The sequence below is a fragment of the Crinia signifera genome, chromosome 3 (genome assembly GCF_055691185.1).
Source record: "Crinia signifera chromosome 3, ASM5569118v1, whole genome shotgun sequence".
Classification (NCBI taxonomy): domain Eukaryota; kingdom Metazoa; phylum Chordata; class Amphibia; order Anura; family Myobatrachidae; genus Crinia; species Crinia signifera.
Window position 1 is genome coordinate 263,130,541 of NC_139219.1, and position 19,992 is coordinate 263,150,532.

Below are 19,992 nucleotides of genomic sequence, written 5' to 3' on the forward strand. Positions count from 1 at the left end.
CGCCGAAAACAAGTGCCTTCGCCATTTAACCCCCACGCCGGACGCTCACCCTATTCTACGTTCCCGGAAGAATCCTCGCTGTCAGAGGGCAGTGAGGATTCCCCCAAACAGCGAGGCCTCTGCATTTAGCAGCGAGTCTCACTGTTTTAGCGGGTGCACATGCCGTTTCCCTGTCGCTGCAAAAACCTAGCAATGTGGAAACACTGTGTGCATGGGGCCAGTTGAATACTGACCGCAAAAATCATTAGATATAATGAGTGCCAAGTGAATTTGTCAAATTGGTGTGGAAATTGCCAAGCAAACATTTTAATTCATCATAATGACCTGTGAGGTTTATCTTATATAGGAAATATAATATTTTTTTCCCACATTTTATATTTGAATTTATAAAACAAATGTGATAGACGCCGGCATTTTTAGCGGATACTCTGCCCATCTCTCACAGGGGCAGGACCCCCTTATTGGAGGGGGTCCCCACTTCCTCAGGAACCTGGCCCAGGCTGACTAGACCATGTGTCATGTTTTGGCCAGGGGAACTAATATAAATAGTTTCCCCCGGCTGTGGCATGGCACCGCTGGCTGTTGGAGACCGATGTCGGTTTTCGAAATACAGGAACCCCAACTCCTTTTGTCTCCCTTGCTTTGGGAATAAGGACCAGACCAAGAGCCTGGTGCTGGTTATAGAAATAAAGGGGGACCCCATTTGCTTTTTCCCCTGTAATTCTGCAACCAGGACTGGTGCAATGAGCCTGGGGCTGGTTATACTCAGGAGAGAGGACCCGACTACTTTTTTTATCATTTATTTAATTTTCTGTTTTCACACAGATCTGACTGATCCATGCAGGTTTCAGCCAAATACGCTTGGAAAATGGGGAGTATTTTCCAGTTGTACACCCAAATTAGTCTGAGCTTTTCATATATATATATAAAATGGCTGTATTTCACATTGTATGGTTACAAATATGGTGCAAAATGCGTCAGTTGCCTCCAGGATCCATGATTGCAACAACTAACCGAAATAATCACCGATACAGTATTAACATTTTGGAGGTTACAGACCCATTGTGACACCCATCTGAATAAAAGGAGAGGCCAGCGGCTGGAGAAAAGTGCAGTACCTCCTATTGATATTCTGTCAGAACTATTTTTTAGAGCATATGCAGAAAATAATTTGTGGTAGACTTTATTAAGCATAGATTAAAAACACAAATCAGCAGTTAAAAATAATTATTCCACTGGAAAAAAAATACAAAAAAAATCATATAAATATTGCAATTAAAATTTTCACCATATTTTTAATTCCAAAAAATATATATTTTTTCATAATTTTAAGAAATGTATAAATTAAACAGATTTAAAAGTAGTCAGAACCTAGAACAGTTCAGCGTATAAGTCAATGGACTCTCAATGGGAGAAGCTTATATGATAACATCCTCTACTGCAGGGGTGGCCAAACCTGTGCTCGAGATCTACCAACGGTCCACGTTTTCCAGGTTACCTAGCTGGTGCACAGCTGTAGTCATTACTAACTGTCACATTTTAAAACCTGCTGCATTCATTCCTACTATAGATCCACAGGTTGCCTGGAAAACATGCACCGTTGGTAGATCTTGGGGACAGGTTTGGCCACCCCTGCTCTACTGGATGTGCAACGAAATCCATCTACTGGATGTGCCCACTGCAGCAGTTGAATATCAGTGTTGGCCATAGCTGCTGATGGACTGAATTGTGGGCTCCATATTATCTTCCTCCGGTAACAGGGGAAGCACAGTCACAATCAAAGAGCAGACATTTAACATCGCTTGTTCTTCAGCGCGTTCAGTATTTTCTGGTTCTTTGTTTTGAAACTCATGACAAAGCTGTTGGGTAAAACCTTTGCTCGACCCTCTTCATCTACTTGACCCATGATGATGTAATTCAAACCTATGGGAGACACAGGTGAGATTTAAGCATTTTTTGTGAAATTCAAGAACTTTTGTTAAGTGGCCTATGTACTGATCCCTGGAGAAAGATAAAGTGGAGACAGATAAATGGCCAGATTCAGACCGTCTCACTGGGCTGGGAGCGTTCAGAGCCCAACGAGCAGGTTAACTCCGCCCCGCTGAGCTCCCTCCCCCCGCCCCTGTGCACAGCTGTAGATGCGTTCGCAGCCGTGCAAAAGGGGAAAATGACTGACCAACGAATGATCTTCCCCCTGCTCGCAGCACTAAGTCTAGTCTTACTCAGTGCTGTGAAGGCCGTGGTGAGAAGAAGGCCACTGCTGACATCAGCGGTCCTCCCTACCAATGGCAGGGCAGTGCCTGCGGTTTCTGGGACACATTCCACCCCCAAACAACCAGCGATTGTCAATAGTCTTGTATATGGCCAGCAAAGGCTAGCCTTGGCATTGCCTGTATGCAGAGGGACCCCGCACACCCGTGGGGTCTTTCGATTATCGGATAAGCTGCAAATTTGCAGCCATCTGAATGGGTCTGAATTGGGCCCAAAGTACAAATTAATCAACTCCTGTAATTTTTCAAACACAGCCTGTAAAATGGCAGTTAGCAGCAGATTGGTGGGCACTTAAAAAGAGTAGATGAATTTGTTAATGGACTACAAAGAGGCCAATGTTTGGTGAAGCCCCGATTGGACAATCTATGGCATCTCTATACTTCCCCTCCCCTTTCACTTCTATTCCCGAAGCCACTGAACTCCTTGAAATGGAGATGGTCTTTATATTGGGGGAATAAAGGAGGTGGATTACCTTCAGTAAAAAGAATATGTGACAGTTTTACTGCCCTGGGAGGGGCTTTTTGACTTGGTACTCTGGCCCTCATTCTGGTTTAATCAGACGGGTCGAATTTGGCCCTGTTCCGAAGTTAGGGGCTCTGCGCATGCGCATGGTATATTATGTGCATGTGCCGGACCCCTTTGCGAAAGGCTTCGGTGACTTGCATAGTCGTTCATAGCTGTTCGCAAGGATTGGGGTGGCCAGGGTGGGGACAGCGGCGGGAACTGGGGGCGCCCATAGGAACTCCCAGCATTTTATGGATGTCCCCATGAAAATGCTGGGCGTTCCCATTGGTACGCAGGCGGGCTGATGCCTGTTGGGGAGTGGGCATAGAAAGTATACAAGAGAACGGTAGTGGTACACTGGAATTGGAATATTGTCAGATATTATCTAAACAATAATATTATACTCCACCCAATACTATATTTCATGATGTATGTGGAATTCTGCTTTTGCCATGATATATTTGTGATAAAATGTACTGAAACAGATGCATTATGGGAAATCCTGCATAAAGATCACTACATTACAGTATATTAGTTTAGTACCATTCAGTGTTTGGTACAAGGTGTGTGACCTGTAGATGTACTGTAGCCCAGGCCTTAGCTAGAATTCCACTTGGTGAGTAAATGCAAAGATATCGCAGTATAAATAATGGATGGAATTCCAGCGTCCCGTGTACTCAATAAAACATAAACATTAGGCTATTATATATTTATCTATGGAGACACAGTCTAGGATGCATCAAGAAGAGGGTATCTATTAACCATCTCCATTATGCATATACTTATAACGAGTTACACACATGTTGTTAAACATCAGTTCATTTATTAACATTCAGCTAGAAAAGTACATTTTATAAAGTTGGGATCTACTGTACATACTAATCCTTAGAGAGAAAGAAAGTGAGAGAGAGGGAGAGAGATTAGTACCAACCAAACAGCTCCTGTCATTTTTCAGACACAGCCTGTAACATTACAGCTAGAAGCTGATTGGTCGATACTTTACCTCTCTCCTTTATCTCTCCCCTCCCTCCCCCTAGCCCTCTTTTCTCACAGCATCCACACTCATTACTAGCTCCCATTCACAATTGCAGGACTTTCTTCAGGCAGCACCCACCCTATGGCATGCCCTTCCACACACACTAAGTCTCTCCTCTAGCCTTCAAACTTTCAAGCGTTCCCTAAAAACTCACTTCTTCAGGCAAGCCTATCATATTCAGGACCCCCACACAACCTCCAGTAGCATTCACATACTGTATAATTGTATCCCATCCCATCTGTCTTGCAATCTGGTCGGACTGCCATGCTATGGCATCCTATCCTTATGTATCCCTCCTATCTTCCATATAGATTGTAAAGGCCCCCATACACTATGCGATTTTCACCCGATTTCACCCGATGTCGGCACTTTGGGCCGATAAATCAGGTGAAATCGGCCCAAAATCGCATGTGTTTGACATCTGATCTGATCTGATGCGCGGTCCCGTGCGCATCAGATCGGATCAGGGCGTCGGACCTGCTGAAGATAAGATATATCGGAATCTGGGCACATCTTGGGTGCTTAAAAGCACCATGATGGGTCAGATCCGATATATCTATTGTGTAGCTCTGGAGTGGACCCTCCTCCGCCTGACCCCCTGCAGCACGTCACTGGAAGAAGCAGGGAGATGGGAGGGAGGAACCACCGCTGCTGCACTGTCCTGAGCTGAAAGTGAGTTGTTCTCTCTGTATACATTACACTGACATCAGGCTTGAGCTCCGGCGGAGTACGGCGCCTGATTGCTTATGCGGCTCTCCATAGACTGTGTTTACATTTTAATAACACAGGAGTCCACGGAGAGCCGCACAGGCAAACAGGCGCCGTACTCCGCCGGAGCTCAAGCCTGATGTCAGTGTACCGATGTTACCTGTATAGGAGTCCATGGAGAGCCGCATAACCAATCAGGTGCTGTGCTGCTACGGAGCTCAAGCCTGATTTCAGTGTACTGTATATAGAGAGAACAACTCACTTTCGACTCAGGACATTGCAGCTGCGGTGGTTCCTCTCTACCATCTGTAGCAGTGTCCACCACGTATTATAGTTTTACTTTGTCTGAATATTGTGTGGCTAACAGCTTAAGTGACCTACTGTACTGTATTGCTTGGTACTGAACATCAATGTGGCAGAGAACATAAGACGTGTCAGCTGATGAGAGTGCTTATCTGTCTTTGCTTGTCTACATTTTGGGGGGGGGGGGGGGGGGACAATGGGGAAATTTACTAAGCAGAAATGGCATAATCATTGCCATTTCTAGCCGTATCTAGCCAAATTTACTATGGTCGATATACATTCGTATTCCAGGTGAATTCGTATTTTAAAATACGGTAAATTACGGTACATCCAATTCGCATCAGATAAATCACATGAGATTCATCTGACGCAAATTGAATGTAAAAAAATGGCACATCATGTGTCAAATTGGATGAAGCCTTCCTGGGAAGCTGCCGGGGAAGTTCAAGGGAAATCAGATGCAATTTACAGGTCAGACAAATCTTTCTAGTGTATGGGGGCCTTAAGCTTGCGAGCAGGGCCCTCATGCCTCCATGTCAGTTTGTATCTACCCAGTTTGTTGAATCACTGTTGTTTCCATTGTAAAGCGCAACGGTATATGCTGCGCTATATAAGAAACTGCAAATAAATAATAATAAATGCACCCCCCCACCCCAGTTCAGGTAACTATAACTGCACCTGCCCATTATGTGTTCAAAGGTAAAGTATCCCAGTAAAGTAATCTGAGCTATATACAGGTGGACTGCTTTTGTTAAGTGCATTTGAAGATAGACCTCTTTTATTCAAGTGTTTTGCTGATATTAGTACTAAAACTAAGGGGTAAAGTCCGTTTTCTGTGTGGTATAAGTAGTGTGGGCTGTATTATGTTACTAACCTCTCCTGATCATTGGGCACTGCTTACACACCACAGTGATCTTGGCGCTCATCGACTTCCCAGCCTGCTGGATGGCCAACGTCCCTTCTTTATAAACATTGATAATGGACAGAGTTGCATAGACACTCCCTCCCCTGCTCGCCGTGGTGATGACTGTGCCAGTGATCACTTGAACAGAAAGATAAATGATCAGAAGTTATATAATGCAGAATTATTATACTATATATTACTATTATATTATAGACTAATAACAGCCTTACATACATCTGAACATGTTGTTGGAAGTACATGGGAGGCATAAGTGTATGTTTACTAAAGCTTTTAGAAATAAAAATATTTGATGTTGCCCATAGAAACCAAATAAGTTTAAACTATAGGTTTCCTTAAAATTGGTTTATTACACCAAGGATTCTGTATCTGGATGATAGGTCAACAGTTTCTAGGTTAACTATGAATGGTCGACAGGCTCAATGTCAACATGCACTAGGTTGACACTGACTAACGGTAGATGTGACAATGGTTGACACATGAAAAGTTTGACACACGATTTTGGGGGGCTTTTTAATGTTTTGCATTCCACGTGGACTACAATTGGGAATGGTAAAGTGCCTGGAGCATGGCGAACAAATCGGTATATGTGAGTTTACGGACTACATTTAATGTTGACCGATTTGTTTTGGGAGTCGATCTTTTCCATGTTGACCTATTGCTGTGTCAACCTTTTGTCTATTACATGTCAACCTTTTTATTACATATCGATGTGTATAAATGCCAAGGCCAATAATAATCTGACTGAAGGGGGTGGGGTTATTATCAGGCATGTTCATAACTGTAGTCGGTAAATGATTTACACATGTCTAACATATAATCCAATGGATTGTCCAGTCTCAAATGCGTCCTATTGTCCAGTCTAATAATCCTACCTATTGTCCAGACTCAAATGCGGTTTCCGCGGTCTCTTTTAGTGATGTAGTTGTGAGGCATCACAAGTGTAGTAGCCGCCCACCCACCAGTCAGCAGAGATGTGAAAACAAAGAGTTCACCCCTAGTTCTGTGCTCTTGGGAGTCAGCAGTGATGCCCATCGACGTGCTCAGCAACTGCGTTCTTCATCTCAGCTACAATGCAGATGCAAGGAACACTGACTTCCCAAGTCCCTCCAAGGACATGCAGATTAACTGTGGGAGGTACAATCCCCTAAAAGACCTCTTCCTGTCAATCACTCTATGACTGATTCCTCACTCCAAGCAGCATCGCAAAGGTACCTTTGGTTGCATATAATGCGGCCGCGGCACATGCCATGTCTGCCTTTAATCACTCAGTTGTGACACCATCAAAGTTGTGACCGCATCAGGCCCTGGATGTGCTCTTCTTGAGCATATCAACTAAAATGTTTTCTCTTTTAGGGCAGGATGTACCAACTATTTATGGTACCTCATGCCACTTATCGCGACTACAATAATCACATATGTGATTAGTGACGCAAAGGGCACATCTCTTGATAAGAGCTGCACCTCCCGGGACTTCTGCAGAGTGATGCGTCTGTTGTGGGGTTGCTGATCGTTATCAACCTCCCTTTTGATCTATACATGCAATCTGAGTTACTGAACGATATTGGGCATTATGAAACCAGCCTTGCCAAGTGGTAAATTCATTTTATATTGCGGTGATAGGTAAATTTATCCAAAATTTCCTTGTAGGCCAAAAACACACACGGTGTTCCAGCAATACAACATGAGGGAACCCGGTGTCTGAATACAGCCCTTTGTACTGTAACAGTTCACCTTCTGTCCGCCCAGTTGTGTTTACACGCAATGACCGGGACACATGTTTACCGTGTTCTCATAAACATCTCAAGGAAACTTTTCAGTCGCAGACACCAGTACACGACGCTGGATGAGCACCGAGCCAACTCTAACTATACTTCTCTCATTTCTCAGGATGGAAGAGCTTTTGCTTTGCTCTGATAAAGGAGTACAAATTTGGGTCATTTTGTTCCCATACCGAAATTGCTTGAGCAGTAATTGCTCTCCAGGGTCCCAGTCCGTCTACATTTTTGTTGGCAGACTCCGACTGTTGGTTTTAGACCTTAATAAAAATGAAATAAAAACATAAGTATCAAGCTAAACAAGCAAACAATGGAATTTATGACATTGGATAAATGCAATAATAGATTAACATTGCAATAAAATAATAGTCTGAAAAACAAGATTTTATTATTAAGCCGCTTCTATGTCTTTCTTCATTCCTGAAGAAGCACTTCTGTATATGATTGATTACTGAAGTACATAGTTTTTTAAAATTGTATTATACTTTTTTTTTTTAAAGACAAACTGCATCCTGTATATATTGGACTAATGTGTTAATAATAATTTATGCTTTTTAAAATAATTGTGCAGGAGTACTATGATTGAACATAAATAAATGTTATGTTTTATTTAATGTTTAGTTTTATCAAAGGGAGATGTAGTCTATTGCTCATTATGACATCACCCTGTACCTGTATACCGTTACACTTGTCATTGCTGCACTACAGAACCTTTGCTGTTATTAAGTCTGCATTTAGAGGGCCGCACTGTTTGCTGAACTCCCAGAGGACCTGAGGTGAGAGAATCCAGCTGGACAGGGTTGCAGGCCCCAGTGCAATCTCCAGGTTAACTCGTACTGATGTTAAAGCACTTACACAAACTACCAGGTAGGCTGGGGCTACATGTACCTCATATATCTCAGCCTATCTCAGCCTAAGGCTGCAAAAACACATTCTCTTACTTGACTTGTATTAATGTGTATTTCTCTGTAAAATTACAAGAAATAAACTTCACAATAAGGAACAAGAACACTTTTTCTGGGTATATTTGAACATAAAAGTGTACCCCCTAGTTACAGACATGCAGAGAAGTGGTACTGTATGGAGGGGGCACTGACTGTTTGGAGGGGCACTGACAGTATGGAGGGGGACACTGACTGTATGGAGGGGACACTGACTGTATGGAGGGGACACTGACTGTATGGAGGGGACACTGACTGTATGGAGGGGACACTGACTGTATGGAGGGGACACTGACTGTATGGAGGGGGCACTGATGGTTACATTAAAACCAATTCCCCAACAGCAGAGTGGTTAAAGTTACATAAACAGTAGTGGCCAGGAATGTAGTATAATGACAGCACACTCAGCATGATTTAGGATCCTTATTAACACTTAATTTAATATTTTCCACATTACATCATTGCACTAGGGCTAGGCTTTAGTAAAGGACAATATAAAACAACAAAAACTAATTGTACAGAGAGTACAAATAAGATCATATATGCATAGAGCATAAGCAAAAATGATCCTGTTAGTTACTGGTGTGGGGTTCCAAGGGAACACATGGGGTACATTGTAGGGGAAGGGCACACAAGGGACAAGTCATAGAGAAAGGCCACACTTGGGCCTAGTTTATTTATTATTTATTAACAGTTTCTTAAATAGCGCACACATATTCCGCAGCACTTTACAGTGGAGTATAGTTGAACATTTGGATCAGTCTGTGCCCCAGTGGAGCTTACAATCTATATTCTCTACCACATGTACACGCACACACAGACATTCTAGGACTAGACTAGTTGTAGGAAAAGGGCAACACGTGGGACAAGTCATAGAGAAAGAGAATACATGGGACTAGTTGTAGGGACAGAGCAACACGTGGGACAAGTCATAGAGAAAGACAACACATGGGACTAGTTGTAGGGACAGAGCAACACGTGGGACAAGTCATAGAGAAAGACAACACATGGGACTAGTTGTAGGAAAAGGGCAACACATGGGAAAAGTCATAGAGAAAGACAATACATGGGACTAGTTGTAGGAAAAGGGCAACACGTGGGACAAGTCAGAGAGAAAGACAACACATGGGACTAGTTGTAGGAAAAGGGCAACACGTGGGACAAGTCAGAGAAAAAGACAACACATGGGACTAGTTGTAGGAAAAGGGCAACACGTGGGACAAGTCAGAGAGAAAGACAACACATGGGACTAGTTGTAGGAAAAGGGCAACACGTGGGACAAGTCATAGAGAAAGACAACACATGGGACTAGTTGTAGGGACAGAGCAACACGTGGGACAAGTCATAGAGAAAGACAACACATGGGACTAGTTGTAGGGACAGAGCAACACGTGGGACAAGTCATAGAGAAAGACAACACATGGGACTAGTTGTAGGGACAGAGCAACACGTGGGACAAGTCATAGAGAAAGACAACACATGGGACTAGTTGTAGGAAAAGGGCAACACGTGGGACAAGTCAGAGAAAAAGACAACACATGGGACTAGTTGTAGGAAAAGGGCAACACGTGGGACAAGTCAGAGAGAAAGACAACACATGGGACTAGTTGTAGGAAAAGGGCAACACGTGGGACAAGTCATAGAGAAAGACAACACATGGGACTAGTTGTAGGGACAGAGCAACACGTGGGACAAGTCATAGAGAAAGACAACACATGGGACTAGTTGTAGGGACAGAGCAACACGTGGGACAAGTCATAGAGAAAGACAACACATGGGACTAGTTGTAGGGACAGAGCAACACGTGGGACAAGTCATAGAGAAAGACAACACATGGGACTAGTTGTAGGAAAAGGGCAACACGTGGGACAAGTCAGAGAGAAAGACAACACATGGGACTAGTTGTAGGGACAGAGCAACACGTGGGACAAGTCATAGAGAAAGACAACACATGGGACTAGTTGTAGGGGACAGAGCAACACGTGGGACAAGTCATAGAGAAAGAGAATACATGGGACTAGTTGTAGGAAAAGGGCAACACGTGGGACAAGTAAGAGAGAAAGACAACACATGGGACTAGTTGTAGGGACAGAGCAACACGTGGGACAAGTCATAGAGAAAGACAACACATGGGACTAGTTGTAGGGACAGAGCAACACGTGGGACAAGTCATAGAGAAAGACAACACATGGGACTAGTTGTAGGAAAAGGGCAACACGTGGGACAAGTCATAGAGAAAGACAACACATGGGACTAGTTGTAGGAAAAGGGCAACACGTGGGAGAAGTCAGAGAGAAAGACAACACATGGGACTAGTTGTAGGGACAGAGCAACACGTGGGTCAAGTCATAGAGAAAGACAACACATGGGACTAGTTGTAGAGACAGAGCAACACGTGGGACAAGTCATAGAGAAAGACAACACATGGGACTAGTTGTAGGGACAGGTAAACATGTGGGACAATTCAGAGAAAGACAACATGTCGAACTAGTTGTAGGGACTGGGAAACTTGTGGGACAAATCATATAGATAGGCAACATATGGGACTAGTAGTAGGGATAGGACACACATTGGACAAGTCATAGAAAAAGGGAATATGTGGGACTAGTTATAGCAGAAGGGCAACATGGGGCTATTTTTTGAGAAAAGTGTAAACATGGGACTAGTTGCAGGGAAGACAACACATGGGTATATTTGTAGGGAAAGGGAATACATGGGGCAAGAGGTAGGGAAGGGGAACACTTGGGTCAAGTTATATGGGAAGGGCACACATTGGGCAAATTGTAGGGAAAGGGCATGCATTACACACACACACACACACACACACACACACACACACACACACACACACACACACACACACTATACAAGGGTCAGTAGTCAGAACAGGGGTCTGAGCAACTGATAGGAAGGAGACAAGGCCAACTGAGTGAACCCAGGATCCTGGTCTAGTAGATATTGTACATACATATTATAGACTGCAAAATACCTATGTCACAGGACTATTAAAGAGGATACTTGGAAAAATAGAAAGTTAACAGAAAAGTTTTACAATACAGCAACAGCAGCAGTTATGTTAGAGGAACACATGTACCCATTCCCCCTCCACTAACTTCAGTAAGTTCTTTTATAACATCTTATGAAGACAGAGGCACTGAACACAGGGGACAGAATGCGTATATGCCATTTGGCCAACCACAGTTGAATGTATGAATATTAAACCATTACAACCCTGTAATTCAACTGATCCAACATGATGTATTTATAGGACTAAACATAGAATTTCCAAAGACACTCACAACCTCTGAAAGGAATCATACTGACAAGTGAAACAGCACAGATCCTTGCTGTGCTGCAGCTTTAAATAGCTTCTGGAAGGAATGTTAGATACTGTATTATTACTAACAGTATAGAGAGTTATATAGAGGTACAGTATGTGAAGGGTGCTCACACTGACGGTCACTTATGTTATTGCTAAAGATGTTTTTGGTCCATGTTTGTTAAAAGTGTGTTTAATGTCACAATATGCACATCTAGGTGAAGTCATATAACAGTTGTACATTAGACTACACAACCTACCCAACGTCAGAACAGTGTGTAAAGCTAGGCAATTGTCTAGGCCCTGAGATGAAGCAGAAGCGGCCAATCAATTCCTCACATGTGAATATGCCAGCTGCTGATCTTCAATGTCAGGGTGCAATGCCTGTCTATCATGTCACGGCCAAGAGATATATTCCCACCGGATAAGGTAAAAAGCAGTGGAGGAGGGAGCACTGCTGCAGGTGGGGAAGGACACCCCTGTGGTTGAGTTGGCTCTGCCCAAGGACACCAATAATTTTGAGCTTGTAATATACTCTCTCCCAGTTGCCTGTAATCCCTTAGCAACATCTGCATTTTTATGCAGTGAGAATGTAGGAGCCGGACTGGAGGCAAAGCCTGGGGGTAGGCTCCCCTGACGGTTTGTAGGAAGCTGACTAGCAGTTAGTCATAGGAGGAGTGCTTAAGGAGAGGGTCATAGGGGGAGGGGCTTAACGGGGTGTTGGAGGGGTTTATAAGCAGGGTTCAGGCAGGAAATAGGGGTCACTGGGAGATTTTCTCAACAGCTAAGCAGCGTGACATCTCCCATGGCTTCCCCAGGCAACGCTGATGCGGAGGTATCCGCTGCGCTTGCTGCCCTCAGGGAGGCAGCTGGCACCAGAGGGACTGAGTGGCTGCAGCAGCAGATGTCAGGTCTGCTGGGGGGACTGGGAGCAGCAACGCAGGAGGCTGCTCCAGCGGGTGCACGGCCTCGGAGGTCCAGGCTTCCGGAGCGCTTTAGCCCATCTGTGTCCCCCAGGGTTCAGCGCCGTTCACGGAGCCCCGTTAGGGACCCTCCAGGCCAGGCTGCGGGCCGGGCACCTTCCGCCCGCAGGACCAGGTCTGGGAGGAATCCAACCAGCAGGCGGAACCCTCCGCGCGGGGGGGATCCCCCCCACGTGCAAGAAGATCCGGCGTTGCGTGGTACTGGACCTGGTGCGGTGGGGCATGCGGGGCATGCTGCTGCCCAGCGCGGGGTGAGTCGTGCCAGGGGGGCAGAAGTACAGGCTGAGGACCGCAGGCCTGGTACATGGAGCGAGAGGAGCACAGCTGGCTCCGCCTCCAACGAGGTCACGCCGGCTGGTGCTGTACCTGAGGGTCGGGATGACAGGAGAAGAGAGATGGCAGCGTCAGCAGATGATGGAGAAATACCTGGTCCTTCCTCATTGGCTGGAGTTCGTCAGGACACTGGACCTGCGGCTGCTGGGTTCACAGCCCCCAGGCAGCCTGGTGAGTCTGTCTCTATGTCTGTTAATGCTTTAGCGCAGAGTCAGGGGGGGGGAGGGTTAGCCCTCCAAGGGGAAATGAGTAGAGGTTTTACTGAATTATTGAGTGGTTTTGCAGATTGGTTGGTGGGTTTGCGGCAGGGGGCGGGGCCGTCCCCGGCGGCAGCATGGGTGCCGCAGAATGCGGGCACACCAGCTAGCATTAGTGTGCCAGTCAGTAATAGTGTGCCGGTTAGCAGTGGGGTGCCGGTTAGCAGTGGGGTGCCGGTGAGCAGCGGGGTGCCGGTATCCGGCGGTGAGCAAAGTAGCAGTAGTGCAGGGGCAGAAGGGGGCAGTGTTGGGACGCAGGAGGAGAGTGGAAGGCTCAGTGACACTGCAAAAGGGGAGGTGTATGTATGCTTTGAGGGGCCATTGGGGGCCCACCTGAAGCAGGAGGTGAGGGAGAAGATTTGGAAAGGGGAATACGTTGATATATTTTCATTGCTCCCTTTAGAGCGTTCTAATCTGGATAGGCCCCGTAAGGAGGAGAAGAAGGAGGAGGAGGAACGGCGGCGGTATCGGCTGATACCGCGGTCATTCACGAACTGGCTCCAAGCATTTGCTATTTTAGCTAGTGTGATTGGGGAGAAGGCACCTGACAATTGTTCAGGCTTGTTTTGTTACATGGATGCGATAGGAGAGGCATACCGTGTGTACGGGGGCTTGGCTTGGCTCAGGTACGATGAGCAGTTTAGGCAGAGAAGGCTGTTCGCCCTAACATACGTTGGGACCATAAGGATATTGCTTTATGGTTAAAGGTGACGGCTCCCACAAAAAGTGGGCAGCCCTTTCGTGGGGACGGGGGGGGGGCGAGGGAGGCCACAAATGGGACGGCCATGCAGAAGGGACTCTGCTTTGCCTTTAATGACGGGTCATGTCGTTTTGGGGCAAAATGCAAATTTAAACATGAATGTTCCACCGGTTCGGCTGGAAAGGATGCTGGGCTATCTGCGTAGGTATCCTGACCAGCAGACAGCCGTGTTGTTGGAGGAGGGGTTTAGGGAAGGTTTTAAGATACCTTCCGACGTGCAGGTTTCAGGGGGCTTGAGGAGGAATTTGAAGTCTGCAAGGGAGCATCCAGAGGTGGTGCAGGATAAACTGCGTAAGGAGGTGCAGCTGGGTCGTATGGCTGGACCTTTTGGGTCGGCACCATGGCCAGATTTGATAGTCTCTCCATTGGGGGTGGTGCCAAAAAAGGAGGCGAACAAGTTTCGTCTTATACACCATTTATCTTTTCCAAAAGGGGCGTCGGTCAATGATGGCATTGACCCTGACATCTGCTCGGTGGTTTATACATCGTTTGACACGGCTGTTCAGTGGGTGAAGCGGTTTGGGAAAGGGGCCAGATTGGCAAAGACGGATATTGAATCGGCATTCCGTTTGCTGCCGGTTCACCCAACCAGTTTGCGTTTGTTGGGTTGTTGTTGGGACGGGGAATTTTTTGTTGATCGTTGTTTACCGATGGGTTGTTCTTTGTCATGTGCTTATTTTGAGGCCTTTAGTTCTTTTTTGGAGTGGGTGGTTAAGGATGTCTCTGGGTGTAGTTCAGTTATTCATTACCTAGATGACTTCTTATGTATTGGTCCTGGGGGGACCGGAGTATGTGACTTATTGTTGAGGACTGTTGAAAGGGTGTCGGCAGACTTTGGGGTCCCGCTTGCTCCAGGTAAGACGGAGGGCCCTGCGACTGTGATCAGTTTTTTGGGTATTGTCATTGATACCGAGAATATGGAGTGCCGCTTGCCCGAGGAGAAATTGCTGGGTTTGAAGGCCGAGGTAGGGAGGGCATTGCTGTTGAAGAAGATTAGATTGCGGGAATTGCAATCCTTGCTGGGCAAATTGAATTTTGCGTGTCGCATTATGCCTATGGGCCGCATTTTCAGCAGGAGGCTGGCAGCAGCGACAGCAGGGGTGGTTCTTCCTCATCATTTTGTCAGATTAGGTAGTGAGTTGAAAGGGGACTTGCGGGTGTGGGCAACTTTTTTGGAAGCTTTTAACGGCAGAGCTTTGTGGATGTCAGACACATGCGTCGCTACTGAGCTAGACCTTTTCACAGACGCGGCCGGGAGTGGTGGGTTCGGGGCATATTGCCAGGGACATTGGTGTGTAGGCCGGTGGCCGGAGTCTTGGGTGCAGAGAGGCATGGTTAAAAACTTGGCATTGTTGGAGTTGTTTCCTATCTTGGTAGCAGTAGTTGTTTGGGGGGAGCTATTCCGCAATAGGAAGATTTGTTTTCACTGCGATAATTTGGGGGTTGTCATGGCTATTAACCAATTGTCGGCATCTTCACCGTCAGTGGTCACTATTTTGCAGCAGTTAGTATTGGAATGTCTGGCTTTGAATTTGTGGGTTGTGGCTAGGCACGTTCCCGGTGTCTCTAACGGCATTGCGGATGCTTTATCTCGTTCACAGTGGGAGCGTTTTCGGGAGTTGGCACCAGAGGCGGACAGGGAGGGGACCGGGTTCCCGAGTCGGCTCTGGGCTCTGCTGGACGGGTAGTCGATCAGCTCATCAGGGAATCCTTGGCCCCGAATACATGGTCGGCATACAATCAGGAATGGCGGAGCTGGTTAGAATGGCGTGAGGTAGTAGGTCTGAAGGAGGATGATGACGAGTTGGCTGTCTTGCTATATATAGGCCATTGTAAGGAGATTGGTTGGTCAGTGGCAAAAATCACGCGCTGCATGGCGGGCTTGGCTTTTGGGTTTCGTGCAGGCGGCAGGCCTGACGTCACTAAGAATTTCCTGATTGCGCAGGCTTTAAAAGGTTGGAGGAGAGGTCATGTCGTACAGGATCAGAGAAGGCTGTAGTTCCAATTTCGAGGAACGGTTGTTTGGGGTAGCTTTTTCGCTTGCCTTCTTCGGGGCACTGCGGATTGGGGAGCTCGTGAGTCCAAGCGTGTCCAGGCCGGGAGGTTTGTTAGGAGAGGATGTGGATTTATACTCGGATAGGGTGGAGCTAGTGGTGAGGAGGTCTAAGACGGATCAGTTAGGGAGGGGGAAGAAGGTAGTTCTCTTCTCTGTACCAGGCTCAGATATGTGCCCGGTGGCACGGCTGGGGATATTTAAGGAGGTCAGAGTGGGCAGGGAAAGGGATCCTTTGCTGATGCATGCGAATGGATCCTTTTTATCACGGTTTCAGTTCACAAGTGTGTTTAGAGCAGTCCTGCGGACGTTGGGCCTCAAGGGGGAGGAATACGCGGGTCACTCTTTCCGCATTGGGGCCGCAACTGAGGCTGCTAGAATGGGATTTGGGGATGAGTTGATTAAGCGTATTGGGCGGTGGGAATCGTCTCGCTTTCGGTCTTATGTTCGTTTAGGGGATTGTTGAGGTTGACCGTGTTTTTTCTGCTTTAGGGCAGCCTCCGTGCCTGATTTGGATTTTAGGACATTCATATGTCTTTTGGGGAGCTTTACGGGCTGATGTCAGACCGAACGGCCGCCAGCTGGGTTTGGATAGAGAGGAGGCAGTGGTTCGCTGGCTGGGAAAACGCGGTATGGTATGGAGTGGAGTGCTGCAGGAATTTCACCGTTTTGTTCGGCTCGATAGGGTTCCCGACATATAAGTTCTGCATGTGGGCGGGAATGACCTTGGGAGCAGACCATTTAGGGAGTTGATACGGGATATCAAGTTTGATCTCCTACGGTTATGGGCAATGTTTCCGGAATTAATCACGGTTTGGTCAGACATCGTGCCACGCCATTATTGGAGGGATGCGAGGTCGGCTGACAAGCTCAATAAGGCACGGATTAAAGTTAACAGGGCGATTGGGCGTTTTATGGCCAGGAACGGGGCTGTTGTGGTGAGGCACAGGGAACTTGAGTCTGGTGCCGGGGCATTTTGGAGAGGTGACGGTGTGCACCTGAATGCTGTGGGGATAGATGTTTGGTCTTTGGGACTACAAGAGGGAATAGAAACAGCGTTCCGGATGTGGGGGGGCGCACGGGGTTAAGGGTTTAACCTCGTGCTTTGTGGCGGAGGGGGGTCCTCGAGGTTGGTGGCATTGAGGCTTAATTATGCGGCGGGGAGGGCCCCATGAGGGGGCTGGACTCCCCTGGGTGAGGTTAATTAATGAGCACTGGGTGTGTACAATTGGTGCCCTCGAGCCAATCGCTATCGGCTGGGGGTAAGAGCTCCTGGAAGTGCTTAGAGGTGTGGATATATATTTATTGAGGGCCTCGGGGACCACCTTCCGTGGGAATGTTTTTGGATTATTGTTTAAAATTGTATTGTTTCAATAAAGATGGCTGCTGTGGCCAATTTTATCCAACAAGAGAGTTATGTCATTTGTGGGGGGGTAGTTGGGCACAGCGATTAGACAATACCCTGTCATGTAGGAGCCGGACTGGAGGCAAAGCCTGGGGGTAGGCTCCCCTGACAGGGTTTGTAGGAAGCTGACTAGCAGTTAGTCATAGGAGGAGTGCTTAAGGAGAGGGTCATAGGGGGAGGGGCTTAACGGGGTGTTGGAGGGGTTTATAAGCAGGGTTCAGGCAGGAAATAGGGGTCACTGGGAGATTTTCTCAACAGCTCCCACCCACCCTTCCCTATTTTTTTTATAGTTTAGGTAGAATATTTGATAGGATGTCTTTTTGTCACAGTGGCCTGTGCGGAGGGGGGTCCTCGAGGTTGGTGGCATTGAGGCTTAATTATGCGGCGGGGAGGGCCCCATGAGGGGGCTGGACTCCCCTGGGTGAGGTTAATTAATGAGCACTGGGTGTGTACAATTGGTGCCCTCGAGCCAATCGCTATCGGCTGGGGGTAAGAGCTCCTGGAAGTGCTTAGAGGTGTGGATATATATTTATTGAGGGCCTCGGGGACCACCTTCCGTGGGAATGTTTTTGGATTATTGTTTAAAATTGTATTGTTTCAATAAAGATGGCTGCTGTGGCCAATTTTATCCAACAAGAGAGTTATGTCATTTGTGGGGGGGTAGTTGGGCACAGCGATTAGACAATACCCTGTCATGGCTCTGAAACGGTATTTAGTAAAAACAACAGATTACAGACCTGTGATGGCTGTCCCCTGCATTCTGCCTTGAAACGTGTTCAGGGAATTAAACGGGTTGACTGATGTGAATGGTATTGAAACGGTATTTAAAACAGTAATCTACTGCAATGTGAAGGCTCAGACCCGTTTTAAATACCATTTAAAAATACAGTTTTTTTAAACTTTTTGGCAGTGCGAAAGCGGTATAAGTTAATGAGCATCCTATGTAATATGTGTCCCGGGCACTATACCACCTGAACCACACAACGCCACAATTTCTGGCCTGAAGGTTCTTTGGTCCTGTCTCTAATTTGATCGGTCCCCCGCGTGTTCGCACGGTGTGCGTACCGATGTTGAAGCCCTGCGCATGCACATCATTGGTTATGTGCATGGGCAGGGCTTCTGTGCGGGCGCCTTCGCAGGATGGGGGTGGCACTCTGACATGAGAACACCCAGCATTACATAGGCGTCCCCATGCAAACACTGGGCTTTCCCATGCAATTTCATCCGTGACGCAGTGTGCCGGTGGCGGGTGGCTGAGGTCACATGATGTCAGCCGCCCACCCTGTCTTCATCCCGGAGCCCGCAAATATAAGTCAGTCTCCACTAACTTATATTTGCGAGCCCAGGAGAAATCATTCGATGCATACCAACCATCAAATGATTTCTCTTGCTGCAGGCACATGCGAGGGGATGTGTTCGCACCTTACCAATTCAACCAGAATCAGGCCCACAAGCCAACCAAGCACCCGAGAAATCAATTCGGTAATATACCTCAATACACCACACAGTGGCGTCTGTGATCTGACAGGTCTCATACATCTTTGCTGCTGAAAATGTATCTTAGTTGCAAAGCAATGTGACTAGGATGAACCAGGACTGTGGTGATTAATTTAATATGTAACACTTACAGTCTGTACAGTATATCTGAGTGCAACTGAGGAGGGTGGGGGAGATACCAGCGACTCAAGCGTTGGTGGGCAGTGCAAAAATGACCCACCCACTACTTCCCTCACTGCATCTCCTATGATCTTTTCCCTATACTGTTCACTTCACCATGATGCGGGCTGTATACGTGAGATCTGCCCACGCACTCTCAGGGTGCAGGGAACTATATAATAATAATAATTGGGAGTCTCCCGAAACCTCCAGGAGAGTAAAGTATGCAGGTTCGTAACTATATGTGTACCAGTGGTGCTATCTGGCAACACCACCCAGTTGGCTGTTCATTTCCTCTGCCCATTCGACACTCACCTCTGCTGCCTGCCCGCCACTCAACACCGCTGATCCCCGCGCACAGCTCCTATGCTGAGACCACAGGCATTTCAAAAGTGATGCTGGCCACAAGCTCTGATTGGCTCAGGAGCCAGTGCCCATTTTTGAAATATCTGCAGGCTCCGCTCTCCCCCCTGCTGCAGAACCAGAATAAACAGTGAGTAGCAGTACTGGGGGCATTTTATAAGTGGTACTATTCTCGACTAAAGGGCACTACTGGGGCAGGGTTGCCGACCCTCCCGGAATTCCCAGGAGTCTCCCGAAAATCGGGACTTCCTCCCGGCCCCCCGGAAGGGTGGGCAACCCTCCCGGAATCTAGTGGACCCCCCTGAATCCCCCGAATCGCGGCATGTAAATGCCGCAATCCGCGGGTCTCAGAGGAGGGGGCGGAGCTAAAATGGCACAATCGCGTCATTTTAGCCCCGCC

The 19,992-nt window shown here is 47.0% G+C and overlaps 1 protein-coding gene across 1 annotated transcript in view; it reads right to left on the minus strand.

Moving 5' to 3' along the window:
* Window positions 1–1,167: 1,167 nt before the first annotated feature.
* Window positions 1,168–19,992, minus strand: part of PCOLCE2 (procollagen C-endopeptidase enhancer 2) — a 70,944-nt gene continuing 52,119 nt past the window's right edge. The window contains exons 7-9 of the mRNA XM_083177993.1: window positions 7,699–7,782; window positions 5,697–5,864; window positions 1,168–1,923 (exon numbers count right to left, since the gene is read on the minus strand). Coding sequence (XP_083034119.1) covers window positions 1,793–1,923; window positions 5,697–5,864; window positions 7,699–7,782 — 383 coding nt within the window. The 3' untranslated portion in view covers window positions 1,168–1,792. The remainder of the gene's footprint in view (window positions 1,924–5,696; window positions 5,865–7,698; window positions 7,783–19,992) is intronic.